This window comes from Xyrauchen texanus, chromosome 17, assembly GCF_025860055.1.
Source record: "Xyrauchen texanus isolate HMW12.3.18 chromosome 17, RBS_HiC_50CHRs, whole genome shotgun sequence".
NCBI classification, from domain to species: Eukaryota; Metazoa; Chordata; class Actinopteri; order Cypriniformes; family Catostomidae; genus Xyrauchen; species Xyrauchen texanus.
In genome coordinates this window covers 36,286,451-36,305,851 of record NC_068292.1, presented here as the reverse complement: position 1 = coordinate 36,305,851, position 19,401 = coordinate 36,286,451, and the positions used below count along the sequence as shown (strand labels likewise).

At 38.7% G+C, this 19,401-nt stretch overlaps 1 protein-coding gene across 1 annotated transcript; it reads right to left on the bottom strand.

Moving 5' to 3' along the window:
• Positions 1–173: 173 nt before the first annotated feature.
• LOC127658249 (R-spondin-3-like) lies at positions 174–18,774 on the bottom strand. Its single transcript, XM_052147450.1, has 6 exons — positions 18,287–18,774; positions 13,196–13,390; positions 12,904–13,047; positions 12,309–12,455; positions 12,039–12,218; positions 174–1,057 (listed from the first exon to the last, which is right to left on the bottom strand). The coding sequence occupies exons 1-6, from the start codon at positions 18,378–18,380 to the stop codon at positions 936–938; spliced, it is 882 nt and encodes a 293-aa protein (XP_052003410.1). The 5' UTR covers positions 18,381–18,774; the 3' UTR covers positions 174–935.
• Between the last annotated feature and the right edge of the window lie 627 nt (positions 18,775–19,401).

The following is a 19,401-nucleotide window of genomic DNA, read 5'->3' as shown; positions in this document are numbered from 1 at the left end:
TTGAGACCAGAAACAGAAAACAGGCAATCAGAATCATCATGCTCAGAAAAACTGTGAATAGCTCTTCTACTGTTGTGTTATTCAGTAATAATTACTGTGTATTTATATTTTCTATCGAGAGAAGAAATGACAAACAAATACAAACTCAGTATTGTTTATTTGACATACAGGTGCATTTGATTTCTGGTCAGATGGCTTCATGGAAAGCGCAGACCCTGTTTATATAGACAGGCAAATCAACACTTTGTTCAGAGGAAAATGAACAAAAGTTAATAAAATATTTGCAGCAAGAGTGATGTTGCTTATCCAGTATTAAGAAAGCCAGTCCATTAGTCTGGTCCATTTACACCAATCAACATGCAGTCTCAGCCTTTGGTGGCAGGCAATGTCCATGATGGCAGTAAGCATGCTCATTTTTAATTTACACAGCCGAAAAAATACAGAAGTTTATACACCTCTACATAAAGTCTCAAAAAAACCTACATTCAAACCATGATACAGCGTTGTACCTGGACTCCCGTTAAAAAAAAAAAAACATTCCACAAGCAGAACATCATCTGATCATTGGACTGCATTTTCTCAAAAGCCTCAACCACTCTATTAATTGCAGCCTCAATCCAGCACCAGACCAGTCCCAAAGGGGTGAAGGGTGCCCTCTCAGAGGAGAAGTTCCAGGGTTGTCCTCACTGTCTGCAATGGTGTGGAAGACAAGCACCCCCTCTCTCTTGTGCATATACAGTATACGTTTCAATTATACAGGTAGCAGCAACACCCCCTCGGCGAGGGGTTAAGAGGGTGAAGGGGTGACATGGACTGAAAGGGGAAAGAAAGGCAGGGGAGCGATGAGGAGCACTATGACTCTATACTGTTCCAGGGTCTCTGCTCTGGTCCCTCCGACGGTGGTGTTCTGTTTTGTTCCTGCTTTCCGAGTCCTCTCAATTGCTCGTCTCTTTCTCTCTGTCTCGTTCTCGCTTCCTCTCTCGACGACCTTCGACGTTCTCTTTGTCTTGGAGGTTGAAGCGTTTTTTCTTCTCTCCCCGCCGCTGCCCTGGCTTACCTGAAAAGGCAAATGGCAAGAAATTGAGCTTTTGCTGTGGATCCGTATGCCACACTCACATTGTCCACAGTGATTCAGTTTTTGCTCTCAGATTTCTATTTTTACATTTTTTTTTTTTTATATAATTGCTAAACGTTTAAACAGAAAAGAATAGTAATAGTAGAAAAGTGTTTTTGAAAATATGTTTAAAACAATGTACACTTGCATAAAATAAATACTAGTCATATCAGAAAATGCTGCTATATTCTACATGTGGTGCTGGCCGCACATTCATGAGCACTGCCATATTGAGATCATATGATCTGTGTCTCAATAATCCCTTGTAAATGGATGCTGTCACTCACAGAGTTAGTTAATCATGGAAAATAGCAAATAACGACTGCAAATTGTGTATTGCGAATAGTGTAAAATTGCATTTTTACAATGACATCACTAACTGAGAACTTCATTTTGTGTGATGTTGCATGTACACTGCATGGTGTCAGTGCAACATCCACACAAGTTTACCTGAAAAATGTATACATTTAAAATGACAGTATAGCTCAATGGTGGTGTGTAATTTCTGCATCATTGATGGGCTGCCCTGTGAATGTGAGCAATGATTGACAGACAGAAAGTCTTCTGATTGATCTGACTGCTGCCTGACAACATTTTTTACACTGCTGTTTACCCATCATTGGTGTGTTACAGAGACAGGTGGGATACATTTAATGACACACATTTCAGTGAAATTTGAAAGTTAATAGAGGCATTTTCTGCATGTCATTTCATAAAAATAAATAAATAAATATCACTTTTTAAAAAAGCAACTTTAATGTAGGTCTAAGGGATTTTAGGGATTTTTGATCACCCGTTGTGCAAAAAAACGTATTACCAGTTAGAAAATCAAAGCAACCTAAGTCAGAACAGTCTGAATGTCTGTGCCAAGTTTATTGGATATACCTTGAAAGCTCTAGAGTCAAAATTCAATGTTGCTGTGAACAGCTTGTTTTGATGCTCAAACAAAAAAAGCAATGTTTGATACCACCACAAAGCCAGAGTGTTTAACCTACAAATTATTTACTTATAAGTATAGCAGTCTCTGCATTTTAAGTTGGGATTGGAGACACTTCAGTATAACACACAGTAGAAAAAATGACACATATCGCTTTTACCAAAAATCAATCACACTAAACAGTCAGAATTTGGCAGGCTACTGTGCTGATGTATTTTCCATGCAGGCTTGTTCAATCATTCTATTAACCAGGCTTAGTGATTTCCCCATATTCCCTCATCTCTCTCAGGTTCCATATGGCATTGCTCATTCAAACAAAGATGACCACTGTTCTGACATTTCTGCTGTTTTGCTTGGGAGAAATCCCTCCAGTAATCATCACTTCATTAATAAGTAGTTTTAATAAATTATTAAGGGTTTGATGGAATCCAGGTTGAATGAATTACAAGAGCCATCTAGAGTTGTGAAACAGCAGAACCATCTGGTGTGTTTCATGATGGTTGTATTCTGGTCAACCACAAGATGACAGTCTTGTACAACAATGTTGTCCATCACATTTTTCCATCTTTCAAACTGTCAAGGGATGATTGATTAGTTTCAGGGTTCCCACACCTTTTGATCAACATTTCCATGACTTTTCAGTCATTCATGATTACTGGATAAGGATGTTTTATTAAAATAATCACTCCTGAAGTGCAATTTCTTGATGCTGAAATATATTTGAAAGCTTAGCATAACCAGAAAAAGTTGTATTAACTATACATATTGTATTAATTTCCATGACTTTTCCAGGCTTGGACATCACAAAGGTTACTCAGGTGGGGTCACCCATCACTTGAATTACACCTCAAGAGTTACACCAAGAACTTTATAACCATTGTGCTCTTGAGCAATAACTCTCAGTTTCTTCCTGGAATATATTGTTCCTGCAATTTGCGTACTGTATGTCTCTTACGAATGAAACTGTTAAGCTGAGCAAGCAAGGTGAAGCCGCTCAGCTGATTGTATAACACAAGAATAAGCTAACGGATAAACTTGTCTTGCTTTTTTAGGCCTTTACCATAACAGAACTCTTCTTTATTGATGGGGCTTGTCAAAAATAGAAAGCCATAAAGTAAAATTTCTGTTAATATTTTGTTATCTCCTGTTGCTCAATGCTCACAGCAAGCCAATTTCCATTATTGTCAGGGGCTTATCGGTGATTGAGTGGGGCACGAATGAGGACTGGAAAAATGCTGAGGTGGACAGCCACCTCTCCCCCGCCTCTGCCCCCACCCCCCTACACTGGCTCTATTAATCAGCCAGCTGCTCTTTGCTCTCTCTGGTGCTGGGGGAGCGCAAATCCCTGCCTGCTGCAGCCCACACTGACCCACACATTCCTGGTGTCCAGCAAGAGCGATAGGAGGCCACCGCAGCCATGGTTGTATTGGGTGATTTTCACGAAGCATGTAAAGAAAATGTCCTGGTCATGTATGAGCCAAATAATAATAATAAAAAAAGTAATTATATTTTGCATAAAAAAATCGAGCCAACATTTAGGACCATTAAATGTTTTTTGCATTGTGGCCTCATTTTCAGGATACCCCCCCAATCCTCATAACCATTACACGTTCAAATATTCTACTTTTACTACTCACATTGTTTTCAATGAAGATTCTCACTATCATAACAGTTTTTTTTACTGTATTACAATCATGGGCGTAACCAGCTATGAGGTCACTGAGGTCCGGACCTTGGTAAATTTTTCATTTTTAAAAATACATTTTGAACTGAATAACATGCGATTGAATTGCCTCAGTTAATTTCATATCAGACAGTTTAGGTTAGGATGGACCAATCACAGTCATTTACTATCACTGGATGAGAAATGTTTGTATAGATACTGCAGTGGCAGATTTCCATCAACATGTACGAATCATTGCAATTCTCATTAATTGCCTGTAAATGACTGTCCATAGTTCCAGACCGATACTAAAGTAGCACCTGTTACTTTTCTCAGCGCTGGTTAGGATGGAATAATCACAGTCGCTTATGATGAGAAATTACTGTATTCATACAGCTGCGGGGGGATTCCATCCACAAATATGAATCTCTGCAATTATCGTTTTCAGTTAAAAATTACTTTCAAGTGTAAAAATGTCTCTAATTAGATATAAAAACGTCCTGAGATTTGAATGTGGATCAGTGGAGGATTTGGTTTTTCTTAGCCGTCAAGCGCCCCCTGGAGGAAGAAACTTTTGTATCTCAAAGGTAACAGTTTCACAATTTTGGTTCGTTCCAGCAATTGTATGCCTTTAGAAAATATGGAAAGTAGCACATGAGTCGCTGAAGAAAACAAACCTCATTCCTTCTATTAGAAAAATCTATTTCCTCATGCCTAGGAGCACTAAGGATCTTAATAAGGCCCTAATGATCATCATGACATGTAAATAAATTCTTTAATAAGAAATGTTCCAATAATCTGAACTCAATCTTGATGTACCACTTTTTTGTTAATCTGTGGCAGTAAGGGGTTGTCAGCACAACTCCAGGCTGTACAAGCAACGCACCTTGTCAAACCAATGAGAGCAAGTAGCAAAGCCTTTCTCAGACTACGTGCTCTTTTGCTCAAAGACAGCTGGACTGAGCACAGCAGAATGCAGGGATCTAAAAGCACATTTGTTTAACATTTAATATGTAACTTGTTAGTGTCCTAAAAACACAGCGCTTATGACAAGAGATGCTGAAAACTAGTGAGACGTGATGCAACCAAGTGCATCCATCTGACGCATTAGTACATAGTCCAACAATTAAAAACAGCACAGACAGAAGTAAGCCAGTAATAGGGTTATGTTCAATGATATGAAAATAAAACAAACAATATTTTGAATTTAAAGTCACTTTCTAAAAACATCTAAAAATATCTGTCTAAATGCTTTACTTATTTGCTGCCATACTCTATGTATTTGAATGATCTGATTTATAATATTTATTAATTGTATAATATTTTTAATTATTATATGAAAAATGATCTTTAAATGCGATTGATTGCAATTAATTTGATTAATCTGTAAATCATTTTATAAAAAATGTTAATTGCTTGACAGTCCTAGTATAAAAACTGTAATTTTATATATATATTATTATATATATATTTTTAATAATTATAATGACCTTTTATTTCGCATTGTGTTAACGAGAATAGGGGGATGAAAAGACATTGAAATTAATGCCACAATATAAAACATCTTGATGGCCAAATATATGCAAACATTACATATATATAGATGGCTGCTCTCCACCTCTCTTGTTTTGTGACTGAAATTAGGGGGATGGAGTGAAAACCCCTTCCACACCTCCCACAGGCTCGAGCCTGTTGTGATTGCACAATGTATTCTGAACGGGCTGACTCATGAGGGGTGTCTGAACGATCAAAACATACACATGCGCGCACTCACACATTTCCCTCCCCTCCCCACCACTCACTGTCATCACCTCCCCTCTCGCTATCCTGTCTCTTTAAACACAGGAAGTTCCCTCTGCGCACACTGTTTTCTTTGTTGTAACGATTTGGAGATCAATGGATTAGTCATAATCCTCTGACTTTCCTACAAACCAAGGCGCAACAAGACTAGAGTGTTGTTGAGATTATTATGGATATGTTTACTGCCACCCTTTCAGAGCTGGAAGTCTATGAGGTTTTTTAATAAACTGTCAAGCGAAGATTTTGATCCAGCAGTTTCCTCTAGTTTGGAACACATCTTTTGAGCATCTGTCCGATTTTAGGACAATTAAAGGAATATTCTGGGTTCAATACAAATTAAGCTCAAATGACAGCATTTGTGGCATAATATTGACTACCACAAAAATGTATTTTGACTTGCCCAGCAAGCAAAATAAAACAACAAATCTGGGTTACAGTGAGGCACTTACAATAGATGTGAATTTGGGGCCAATTGTTATGCATGTAAACATAATTTTAGATCCAATTACTTACAAACATTTTCTGTGTAAAGTTATAGCCAATTTGCATCTTTTTCCAGAAAATAAAATCTCCTTTTGTGTTCCATGGAAGAAAGAAAGTCATACAGATTTGGAACAAAATGATAAGTAAATAATGAGAGAATTTTTACTTGTGAGTGAACTACCCACTTGATGGAGCTCTCGGTTATGTTGAATTTAAGTTTTAATTTTGTCTCAGATGTTTTTTCTAAAATTCCCTTAGATAAATATAAATAGACACAATGAGATGTTGCCATACAGTATGAGTAAAGAGCCATACAATTATTGTTGACAGCATTGCTCAGAGAAATTTGATGAGAAATGTTTTGGGTTCATTTTGAAATCTCCGACTTTTGATTGCAGACTTTTGGTGCATAATCTGAGCAGTTTTAGACATTTTTAAATTCTCTTCTGAAACTTTAGAGGAGACACACGAGATTAATGAGGTCTTTTTCTCAGGAGAGAAATCTGAAAAGCAGAAGTCATGCAATTTCTTCCTATTTGTTCGCCATTTTATTTAATTGCTGTCTGTGAGAAACAATTGAGACATTAAAGAGATCTCCTTTGTTATTTTTCTTTCTTATGGGTTGTTCTTTGGCTGCTCTGATGGCAACAAAGAGAAACTAATTTAAAGTTGGCTCCGAGCCAAGTTTACAGGTGCATTAACTACCCCTAAAAATAAGCACATTCGTCATTTTTCCTATCAACAAACTGGCCGAATCAATGGATTGCAGTTCCGTACTCATTTGAGATATTTTGCGAGCTTGGAACGGAACTTGCGTGTTTGGAATGACTTCAACTTCTCAGTTGTGTCTATCTAGATGTTTCAACATAGGCAAAATGAGGGGTCATCTGGCTATGATTATGCATTATTCTTGAAAGAGTGGTTGAGAGCAGAGAAACTAAAGAGATCTTAGAAGAGGAGGGAAATGAGAAGGTAGAAAGTGTGTCAATCCAGATGGAATAGTGGGGGGGGGCATAACAGATGCACAGGCAATAATATGTGAAATGCTTCAAAATGAACCCTGACGGAGCAAATCATCTGAGCCTATTGGTGTAGTAAGACTCAAACGTGAAATTGGTTGAAACGGAACATGATGGCGGGCACAGTGGGGCACAATTTCATTAATGAGCCCAGGGGGTGAGGTGGAGGGGGTCACATCCTCCTGTGCTGTCATGCAGGGGCTTTTAGCAGGAGCCAGGCAGGGATTAAGGGCTCTGGCTAGTCCCACAGGCTTAGAAGGCCCAGTATGGCTGCTCTCCCTTAGGGAGGTTGGTGCTAGTGTGCATGGCAGAGGCAAGCAGGACTACACACAGAGGCTGAAAGTTCAGTTGGTGATTGAAATACACACACAAAAAACAGTGCTGGTTGAAAGCCAGACTCTGCTCTTGCATTAAACCTATAAATTACACTTTCAAAAATGTAGTGGTGCTTGCCAAAGTAAAACTGGCCATCCTGATTGTTAAAGGGCTGGTTGCTAGGGCATTGCTAGGTGGTTTCTAGGGTATTAAGTGGTTGCTTACTGGCTCAAGTCATAGAGCCCACCTCCAAGTCTCATCTCATGAAAATAATTTGACTGTGGCAACATTTTTGCAAATTGATTTTACATGGCTACATATGGTAGTTTCAAGGTGAAATAGCCACTGTGTTGTGCTAAAAGCAAGTTAAATGTTCTCCCAAAACAATTTTTAAAGTAATGCTCTATCAAGTTTTAATTTAACATAACCAACCTACTTCCCTAACATAAACCTTAAACCTAAACCTGACCAATAGTGTAATAAAAGAAAGTATGAAATAAACAAATAAATAAAAATCAATTGCTGAAGCAATAAGATCATTTTGTGGTGCTTCTATGAAATTTTCAGCTCAGGTGTCAGCTGAGTTAAATGTAATTGATTATGAAATGCAAATGTTCAAATGTATTGAAAAGTTGGCATTTATGAACTGATAATCTGATGTTTTACTTGTGATGTGTGAAATTGAATAAAAGGTGTTGTTGTTGTAGAGCCTCTAGTGTTTATGTCACCAGGAAACTGCAGCTATACATACAATGAGGCACGTAAAATGTTTTCTATTTTCTAAGTAGTAACATGATTATATGAGACCAGTTTGGATAGTAATGTTTTACGCATTTTATTGTCTGCTAGGTCAAATCATAAGACTAATCACTATTCACTAATTACTAAACACAGCATTTCTTATTTTGTTCGAATCCCTAAGCCTATGTGTGAGCAATAGCAATGGTGATGTGAGCACCTCTAAAAATGCATTTTGACTTCCATGCATACACTAACACGGTTTTACAATGTTGGTTTTGAAAATGGTACTATGATGATACCATGATTTTTGACATGGAATTCTTCTAAATGGCTTAACAGTTCTTTTTTGTAAGTTTAAAAAATGGTACCCCTTTGTGCACCCCAGTTTTGAAAAATAATCATTATTTTTCCAAGACTGCATTAATATATCCAATTTTACAAATGTTCCTATGCTCCTGAACAAACCCGTGACGTAGAATGGGTACAGTAAGAATAGTTGTTCAGGCTCGGACAACAGGTAGAAGTTGTGAGAGTTCTGTGCTGCCTGAGAGTAAAGAACAGGGTCCAGACTCAGGGAGCCCCGCTGCATTCAAACAAGCTGTGTAAGAAAAAGGTCAGGAGGAGTCAGAGGGAGAACATGTAAGACAAACAAATTACAAGTAAGGGGAGAAGAACAGAGAGGGATTTGGCTGGGGCAACAACGGTGGGGGGTGGGGGGGGGGGGGATGTATCAGTGTCAGAGGGCAGCTTGGGAATACTTTGAGCTGGCGGGGGTCAGACCACTGACCCTACTGGTGTATGTAGAACATAAACACGGACGGGACAGAGCCCCAGCATATAATTAGTGCTCAGTTAATTTTCCAGGAGTTGGGGCAGCTGGGTAATAAGCGGGGGCGAGGTCGATAACCGAGCCTGCAGTGTGTAAAACACACTCTCAGCCATGGCCATGGCAGATCAACATGACACTGACTCCAAGCTCAGATTTATGCAACAGAGTATTTATTGGCACAAAACATTTTACTTACATGTTAGGGCTGAAAAAAACAGAATTGCTGGTCACCAGCTTATGTTGTGTTTTTTATGCTGGTCCCCCAGCATGGGATGCTGGTGTGCTGGTTTCCCACCAGGCTTTCAAAACTAGCTCAACCAGTTTAATAAGAACGACCATGCTGGTCAACCAGCGAGACCAGCGTTAGGCAGCATATACCAACCTAGACAAGCATTGGAATGCTGGTTAAGAAGTCTTTTTAGCAGGGAGAAGCAGATGGTCATGGAACAACATTTGTGTCATAGAAACTATCCTCATCCATAACTTTAACTATTTAAAGGGGTCACGTCATGAAGAATAAAATTTTCCTTGATATTTTGACATATAAGAGGTCTTTCTACAATAAAACCTACTGTAAATTTCAGAATTCTAAATTTAAACCCCAATCCAATAAAGGCATTTATTGAAACCAAGCTGCTAAAACATCTCGTTCTCTACTTCCATAACTTCCCTATGTCACTAGGTCATTAATTCATGACCGCCTCTACAGCAACAACATCAATGCCTACTTTACATTATTGTACCCTTGGACCCTCCCACTGGCACTGTGGCTCAGGCCATAAACAGAGAGAGAGAAAGCAGGGCAAACAGTATAGCCTAGTGTGGACTAACTATTCCTATACACCAAAAAGGACCCATCTGGACAATTCTGAATATTTTTTGTAAATAAACATGGACTACACAGACACCTTTGGCTGTTGTCATGTCTCTGGCTTAACTTTTAAATGATGCGGTGTCAAATTACAACACAGTGTTAAGCCATTTGGTTACATTCAGCTGCTGCTCAACATACTGTTCTTTCGCCCATCTGTGCTATTTTTAATTGTTAGTGTATTTAAATACACACTAAATGGACATCTTTAACCATTTTGATGCATTTCTGGCAATGTTTCTGGCACCTTAGTATAGGATAATTTTGGAAACTGGATGTGTGCATCTTCATTGCCCTTTGGACTAGCAATGTGCATCATGTGAATGTGTCTTCAGTGTATTTCATAGTGGATTGCTTGTGAACCAGTCATAAAAGGATTGAAGCTTTGCATAGGAATTGTCATTGAAGAATGGGGCAGTTAAAAACACTATTGGATCAGATAAAAAATGTAAGTAAACAGTTCCATTCATGAATATTTCAAATGTCATGACTGTTTAATAGTTTATGGTACTGAAACCTTGTTTACACCGGGCACGTTTGTTGATGCATGGCAATGGCTTGAGGCTGCCATGACCACATCGACATTAACTTGTTGTTGGCAACAGTAGTGCCAGTGCAAAATGCAACTGCATGGACGCTTCCATGGTAGACTGCATCATTGATTATAATGAGTTCTATTGCTTTTGACGTGACACGCCTCTCATGTCCAGTTGTGCTTGAGATGAACAGTTTGATATATTCAGATGCAATATATTCGGATGTGCATTATGTGTAAATCCTGAAATGTAGTTTTATAATATTGTGTGGTTGTTCATATTGTTCAATTCTCTTGAATTTCAAATATGGCTGTATTTGAGGGGCTGCATGATGTTAGCCAATCAGAACAGTGGGCGTTTACGTTGACATTTAAAGGAGGAGTTGAGGCCAAAACTGAGCATTTAAACGGAGAGCAAAAAACAGGTTAGAAAATGATCATATATTTCTAAATTATGACTGTTTCTGTAAAAAAATAATTCACTAGCATTATCAGTGGACCTCAGGGAAGGTAATAAAACAATAAAAAAAGCATTTCTTGGCCCCTTTAAGGAATAGCTCATCCAAAAATGAAAATTCTGTGTCATGCTGTCATTACGTTTGGTCACAAGATGCTAAAGAATCGATGAGTTGAGTTTATGTGAGTTGATTAATAATTTGATTTGACTGATTGAATTTAAATGTAGTTTTGGTCTGTTCATTTTTGGGTAGACTATTCAGAGGAAATCAAAAGAAACTGATGATAAACTTTTTTAAAAGTTGATAAATAAAAAAAAGCTGGTCAAGAATCAACCCCAGGTATAAGCCTGACATTAACCATAAACTAAAAAGGACATTTCACCTAAAAATTACATCTGTAGTTTTGGAAAACATTGTTTGTATTCCACAGTTGAAAGTAAGTAAGTACTGGTTTTGAAATACCATGTGGGTGAGTAAATGATGGAAAAATTTCAATTTTTCGGTGAAGTATCCTTTTAACCTTAAAATCTAATTGGGTGATTGGAATTTTGTTCCAAGACCAGCAAGGATGTTGATCCTGGAACATGCAGTCCTACTCTCTGCCATCACTGCCATCATAAGTGGGCTTGAGAAATATAGTGAACAAAAGGATGCACGTTGAAGAGTCTTGATAACAAATGTAAATCATGGGTGCTGAGTTGTAAGAATTACATGTGGCTTTTGGGTTCATGTGAGTGATTAAGCCATTTCATTGTTCTCTGAAGTTGGATAACTTAGCTCACATCTTTTTAAGTCTCCACACCCCTTTATTCCCCTCTCTGTTTCTCGTCTCTGTGCTGAGGCCCTGAGTGTTTATGAGGTGGAGAGCAATGGGGCGTCGAGTTGGCCTGCTGTCTGTCATAAAGCAGTAATGTCCCATAAATACCACTACACAAATAAACATTCAAAACACTGTCCAAATATGGTTAAGCTAAAAACGCTGCACTTCTTGAATCTGCTCCATGTATTTGTTTTGCATTGGTTGGAAAATATTTCTGGCTCATATATTTATGATTACATTTCAAGACGATACAAAACAAGCAATTTTATGAAGATAAAATGGGCATAGTCAATGTTTTGGTACTAATAAATTGGAAAATGGGTAACAGCCTACCAGTTACTTGAGGTGACCCATAATTAGCGGTGCGTTCTAAGGCAAGCATCTCTGTTATTATTGCTCATAATTAGAATAAGAGTTTTGTTCTAAAACTCTAATTATTAAACTACCACTTACATCTTCTTCTTTTGACAAAGCATTCCCTCTTTTCAGAAATTGGGGGGCAAGGGGTCCCCTTAGAAGTGGGATTTTGTATGACCTTCCGGGTCCGTGATTCTTCGCCCCATTTGAAGCCGCAGGTTTTCCCTGAACGTGAGCAGGGGCCCCACTCACTCCAGTCGCTCACTTCACAGTGCACTGAAATAGAAACATTAAGAGTAGAATGAGTCAGAGAAAGCTACTCACAAGCATTGAATCTCTATGGCAAGTGTATGTGATAGTACTAACCTGTTGCGATGCACTCCATAATCTGGTCATTGGACTCAAACTCCTCTGGGCAGACGTGGTAACATTGCCCATGCAGTAGGTAGTGTCCCAGTGCACACCTTGTACAAGTGTTACTGTTCTGACAGGAGTCGCAATCCGCCGGACATGCTGTAAAGCCAGTGCAAGCACACCATCAGTTGACAGCAATACTCAATACCAGACTAATTTAGGCTCAGTTCACACAGCAGCAGAATATGGTTGTCAGTCCCTTTTTAGAGGACTTTTTTATGGATCTAATTTTTGGACATACATTACACAGAACAAGTGAAACACAGATATTTTATGTCGCATAGCTCAAATTTTGGTCACATGTGTGAGTGATTTCCTTGCATTGTATAGAGTTGCACATATAGAAAAATACTGATCTAGGGATTTTAAGAATCGATATCAGATCGTGATTCATCTGAAAATCAATATTTTTACCCAACCCTAATAAATACAGTCAATCCCAAACACTATCTGTGTGAATGTAGCCATGGTTTTACTAGAAGTGGAAAGAAATCACAGAAAAAACAAAACAATGCTGTTAGACCATTTCTGTAAACTGGCCACTCACCAGGGACACACTCCTTCTTGGTGTCACTGGGCACCAGCCCATCTGGACAGCTCTCCTGACACTTGCCCTTGTGCAAGTACGAGCCCGCTCTGCAGCGCAGGCAGAAGTTCTTGTTAAAGCACGAGTCACACTCTGACCCACACTCTGGAAGACAGATTACGCACACGTTAACATGTTGCATGAGCTGAAAAAGGATGCATTAGTATTCATGTCAACACCCATAGCTTTATTACTGTAAATAAGACATAAAGTCCTAGGAAATATCATATAGTGGAAATAGCATGTGTCTTACTTATGCAGTCGTTTCTGTCGGGGGAACGGGTGCCGTAGAAACCATTGGGGCAGGAGGCCAGGCATACTCCGATCTGTCTCATGCCGTCTCTCTCCAGGTGAATGAAAAGCTTGGGTTTGCACGTCAGGCAGCCATTGTAAACCGAGCAGGTCTGACAGCTTCCCTGGCATCCCTGGGAGCTCACCCCCGAACCCTCTGTGATATAAAGATCATTTTTTGCATCAGGATCAAAGAGAGTGATCAAAGATTCATGTATCTCTAGCTCAATTGGTAGAGAATTGCACCGACAACATCAAGGTCATGGATTTGATTCTGACAAAATATACATACTGACAAAATGTTTATTCTAAATGCACAGTAAGCCATATGAATAAATGTAAAATTGTCACTACAGTCTCACATTTCGAGAAATGCTAAAATGCCTGAATGTAGAGTGTGAGATCCCAATAAGTTTTGTATATAAATGAAAGTAGGAAAGAAAAACATAATAATAATAAACTGCCAGTAACTCTAACATCATAATAACACCTTCATAACCTTCAATACTTGGCATGTCTTTGGATATTCTCAACATTTATAAGAGCATACAGGAATAGTGGGTACAACTAAACGGTTCCAGGTTCACTGAGGGAAGAACAGAACCATCAATTAAGGCTAAAACATAATGTAGTGTAATAATAAACACGACAGGAAGCACAGTCATCTGTGGATTATCCCGGCAGAGAAACTAATCAACAGAGACACGTTGCATACCGGGGTTTGCACGCGAACGGCAGCACAGTAGCCTTTGTGTGCATAAGTGCGCAAACAGAGGGGCCTCACTGTGACAAAGACCCAGACAGAATCAACTCGTCTCCCCCGGAGATCTCCAACCGAGAATACGTGCTGATGTGTCCCGCAACAAATGCATGATGAAGAGTTTTCTCAACATCCTTGTGACATATTTAGAAAACACTCTCACTCCATGGACTCCTTTAACAGTAAGATTTACCCTTAAATCATGAACTTACTTGACCACTGCCCTGTTGTACAACCTAAGGACATTTTGGACTCAGCAACTGAATAACAGAGTATGTAGCCATTCAGACCATATGTGTTCTTCTGCTAAAAAAAAAGCTATACTCATCGCAACAAATAAAAAAGAACATGTGTGCCTCAAGACATGTTCTCTTAAACATGACACAGCATCTTAAAAATGTGATGCTCCTGCATGAGACACTGAAAAAAAAGATATGTCCATCTTGTGAAAGCTTACATAGAAAAAAATGGAAAATGGCAGAGACAGATGCAAAAACAAATCAAGTGTGAACGGTCCCAAACAGATATTGTGTGTTTATAAGGCCATGTCCTAATACTAATACTATGCACTAATACTTTTTAATTTGATGAACATGCATTGATTTTGCTACCTTTACAACCCTCACCCATACTAGAATGCCTTTTTTGAACACAGAAAACCTCCATTCCAGCACGCTTTGGAAAACAATTATGTGATGTGATGTTCACATGAAACTGAAAAAGAAAATGGATTAGTGTGTTTGTGGCCTAAGAAAAAGGCTTTGCAAGGAGAGTAAAAAGTATGTTTTCCTTCAGAGTTCCAGTTTTTGCATCAGGGATTGTGAATAATATATATGCACTGTGGCCTCATTGTTTTGGCTTGAGAACTGCAGAAGTCACAAGTGATCAAGTTCACAGTGATGGCAAAGAGAACATATATTCACTGATCTAATCACATAATACTGTAAAGTACAGTGTAATACCTCACTAAATTCTGCAGTTTAGAAAATGGAAGGTGCTCCTTGGCTGCCATAGGGAGCATCTCTATTTGAAGTCAGTTGGTTTCAGGTGTCTCACACAGGTCAGTTACAGATGGTTTAAGGCTCTGGATTTAAGGCGCGACTGACCCGGTCTTATGGCATCTGGACGAAGGCGTGGTTGGGCAACATTTTAGAGTAAAAAAAATGGCCACTGATGTTTAATCAGAAATGAAATGGATTGGAAGGATGTTATCTACTGAGGGGTTGGATCATTTACAGCCAATAGCAAAGTTAGTTAGTAGCTAGCTAGCTAGAAAATGAAAAGCTGTTTTCAACCTGCTCTTTCCCCTCTTACATTCCATACTACTGAACTGGGCTAGGGCATCATTGGTGATTTTTCTATTTCCCTCCCCTGATTCCCAAAGTTCACTCTTAGCCGCCAGATTGCCATAGATCAAGGATATTCTGTTTGACATATCTAAGCAATCTTTACAACTGCTGTCCATTTGCCCACATGTGTTCCTGCCAAAGCTCTCTAATTCACAGAACTCTTTACACTGAGGAATTCTGCCTGCCCTTGCACTGCCACAACCCCTGGGTCGACTTGGATAACAACCGCACGAGCACTCCTGAAATCGGAACATTTGAAATCGCTTTGCCACGGTTCAAACTTGATGACAGCAAAAACAAGTATTCCCAGAATCTATCGGTAAAGCGGCACAGTTAAATGTAATGAAATTACAAAATGTCAGATATATAAATGAAACAGCAGAGTTTGCTTTGTGACCAAAGACTTGTGATCTGGGTCGGTGAAGCATGTCGACATAATTAATTTCCAGTGATACTTACAATGTGGGGACTGGGGAGGCCACACACAAGCAAATTGAGAAAAGATGATTTATTAAAAGCTAAACAGCCATGACTTTGTTCACAAGGAAATTAGTTATAACAATTAAAACAGAACACACTGCCATTGACAAAGCTGTGTGGGGCTTGTTTTGTAAAAATGTAATAGCGACTTCACCTTGAATATCCCCTGTGACCAAGTGTATATACTACAACTACACACACATCAACACCAAAATATATGCAACATGCTTAGTCTGATTTTAAAAACACACCACTTTCTGACCAGTGGCTTACAAACATATGATCACACACACGCACGCACGCACACAAGATATCCATGTTATAAATCAATTTGGCAAGAAATATGTGTCTATATTGCATGTAAATTAAAGCCCTGTTGCTTACAGTTGTCAACACGGATACAGACACACACACACAGAATACTGGAAATGTTTGAGGTCAGGCGACCGTTTGGTCACTCGCTGTAAACTGATAAATTATTCATGGTCATTCACCCAGATTTCTGTCCATCATTGGAGTTTCAAAGTCTCTTAATTAGCAGCATCTGATCTGCTAATAGAAACAGACTGATGGCAGTCAGCAGTCTTAAAAGTTTGTCACATTTTCTTGACATGGGTCACAGTGTCTGCCATCCTTATAACTGCGCATACACATTGATCCCCCTGCATACTTCAGCTCATATTTTGCAAGAACTATTTTGGTCAAAATTATGATGGCATGAATTAAACTATTCTGCTCTTGAACGACAACCTAAAATTCCTCCCTTTTTAAATGAAATCTGAGGGTTGAGTATTGAAATCATTAGCTGTCAGAGGGATGATTAGATACAATACACTGAACACAGTCTTAAATTCTGCCATAATCTGTTTTCAAAAGAAAATATGGTCAGTGGTTTCATAGTCTGAAATCCTTAATATAATTTTCTATAGTATAGTGAAGGAAAGGGTTGTTTAAATAAGCATCCCATAGTCCCAATGGCATTTTTGTGGCTCCCTCACAACAAAAAATAAACATCTAATTGGCTTTATCATTAACTAATATGGACCATATGTTTATGCGTTCATTCTAATCATGCCCCTTCACTAATAATTGTAGATCAGATATTAACTTATTAAAATAAAAAATCATACACAAATTGTAGTTCTAGATGGAACTAGAATCTAGTTCTAGAATTGGTCACGCATCACTTTCAGAGGCAGATCTCTCTCTCTCTCTCTCTCTCTCTCTCGCTCTCTCGCTCTCTCTCTCTCATAAAAACCACAAGTGGTAGCCTAGTTGGAAGATGGCCCTTTTCAATTAATTGAGATATTTTATCAGGTTACTTGGTCAATAAACCTTTTTAAATTGTTTACAACTTTCATACTTACCACTAATGTTCATGTTATCATTAATGTTACCATTAAGTGTAATTATGTGTCACTATTTTCTGAGGCACCTTGTAACGACACATTGTTGCAGTTACGTACTATTATCATTTATCGCCTAATGTTCACATCATTTTTGTTACACAAACACTGTAATGGAAATTGAAACCATATACCGACTCATATTTTATATTAGCTCAACAATTGCTTCCCGGCAGGATCTGGACATTTGAATGAGTCTGTTCTGAGTGGAAAAGGTGCTAAAAAAAAGCATTCGCGAGACAAATATGAGAAAACGGAGCAGATCCAGTTCTGTACTGAGTCGCAATCGAAAGGGGCTTCTGTGTAATGTAGTGGCCGCTAGAGAGCAATCCAAACAAGAGATTAGACAGACCATCTATGCTGTACTATAGTGGAGAGGAGTAGCAACTTAAGCATAATAATTATGTACCTATTTTCTTAGAGAAGTTTTGTTGCAAACTGAGTAACCGCATGCCCACACTGACCATAATAGTGAGAGACACTGAAATGTGTGGCGGGGTGGCAACCTCCCACCCGTCCCCCTGGAATCTACGCCCCTGCTATAGTGAGTCAGTTATTTAATCTAAAAAAATTTATTGGCATGTACAAAGTTAATAATATTTAGCCACTTTGTGCAATTATGGATAAGGATTATTTGCCAAATAACAGGGAAGTTTTTTTGTTGTTGTTGAAAATGCGGTTCTTGATCAGTTTCTCATAGTAATGAGGGTTGTCCCCCTAAAATATCATTAAAATATGTGTATTGTAAATAATATAATGATATATTCTTAAAATAATTGTTTAAGAACTAAAATAATACAAATGCAAACGGGGCAACAACAAAAAAAACCTTGGTGTCCCCTTCAAAAATTGCTCTTGAGAATTGTTATGTTTATTGCCCCCCGCATACCTAAAACAATAAATGTAATTGTCCATTCTCTTAAAAAGGAAAAATAAAATGTTTAAAAAATATATTCACTCTAAAAAGTAATACGCACACATTTTCAAAATAAAAAAGATAGTTTTAGTCACGGTGCAGGTGTGCGTAAATCACAAAACGAGCAGCGCGCGGAACTTACGTTTGTGTAGCCGGTGCCTGGAGGCGTGATGCTGACAGTTTGTGTATTCCATACAATGCAAGATCAAAACAATGGAGATCAGTTGTAATTGCATAGTAATCAGAGGAATGATGCTTGTCTTGTCAATAGCAATGTCCTCGACCAACCTGTGACTTGTTGCACTGTTATCTGTGCAACACTCAATGTGTTATTCCTAAAGCGGGCTGAAGCCCCATCACTGCTCAGACGCGATAGAAACTGAATTTACAATGGCCCAAGAGCATCTGGGCCGTTTAGGCAGTAACATCCTGGAGGCAATCCACATAAGTGCCACCGAGAGATATCCGTCAGGGAGAGGTACTCATTCCATGGAAACGATGAAAGTGTTAGTTCTCCATCCAGCGCTCTGTAAGCGAAACGTAAAGATGGGGAAGAGGGGGGAAATCAAATTAAACTGTCATGGTGATAAAGTTGGATTCTCCTCCTGAATGAATGTTCCGCTGACTGTATTCCTCTCTGCGATCCACCAAGGCACGTCCAGGTGTGAAGGTAACTTTATTTATTGAGCCTGACATGAAGGCGGTCCTCGCGTCATCATCATCATCGCACCATCTCCAACAACTTTCAGCGATACTGTTGCAACTTTCAGTGATACTGTTGCCTCTTTAGTTGTAAATAGTCGCCGAAACTTTCGTCCTGTTACATCCAGCGTAATCTCGATGGCTCAAAGGTTTACGGTTGAGCAATTCACTATCTCTGCCTGTCTCTAGCCTGTTCTCAGCGTTTGCTCGTTTGGTAACTGATGACTTCAGCTCTCTGTCGTCTTTTTCCCCCTTCTCTGAACTCCAAAGTTTATTTAGAGGGCGAGCCCCCCACGTCAGACACCACACGAGCTACCAACACTTGCAGAAAAAACTCGATTGTGATTTTTTTTTTTCCAACAACCCTTTCCCAAAATTTTGAAAATAAAATTATTATTGAAAATAATTAGAAATACAGATAGATAGATAGATAGATAAATAAACTAAAATCAGATAATAAATTAACCAAAAACAAATGTTAACATTGTGTCGAATATTAGCCTACAATTGTAGGCTATTAGGGATACAGCATATTGCAATGATGTAAAGAAATGC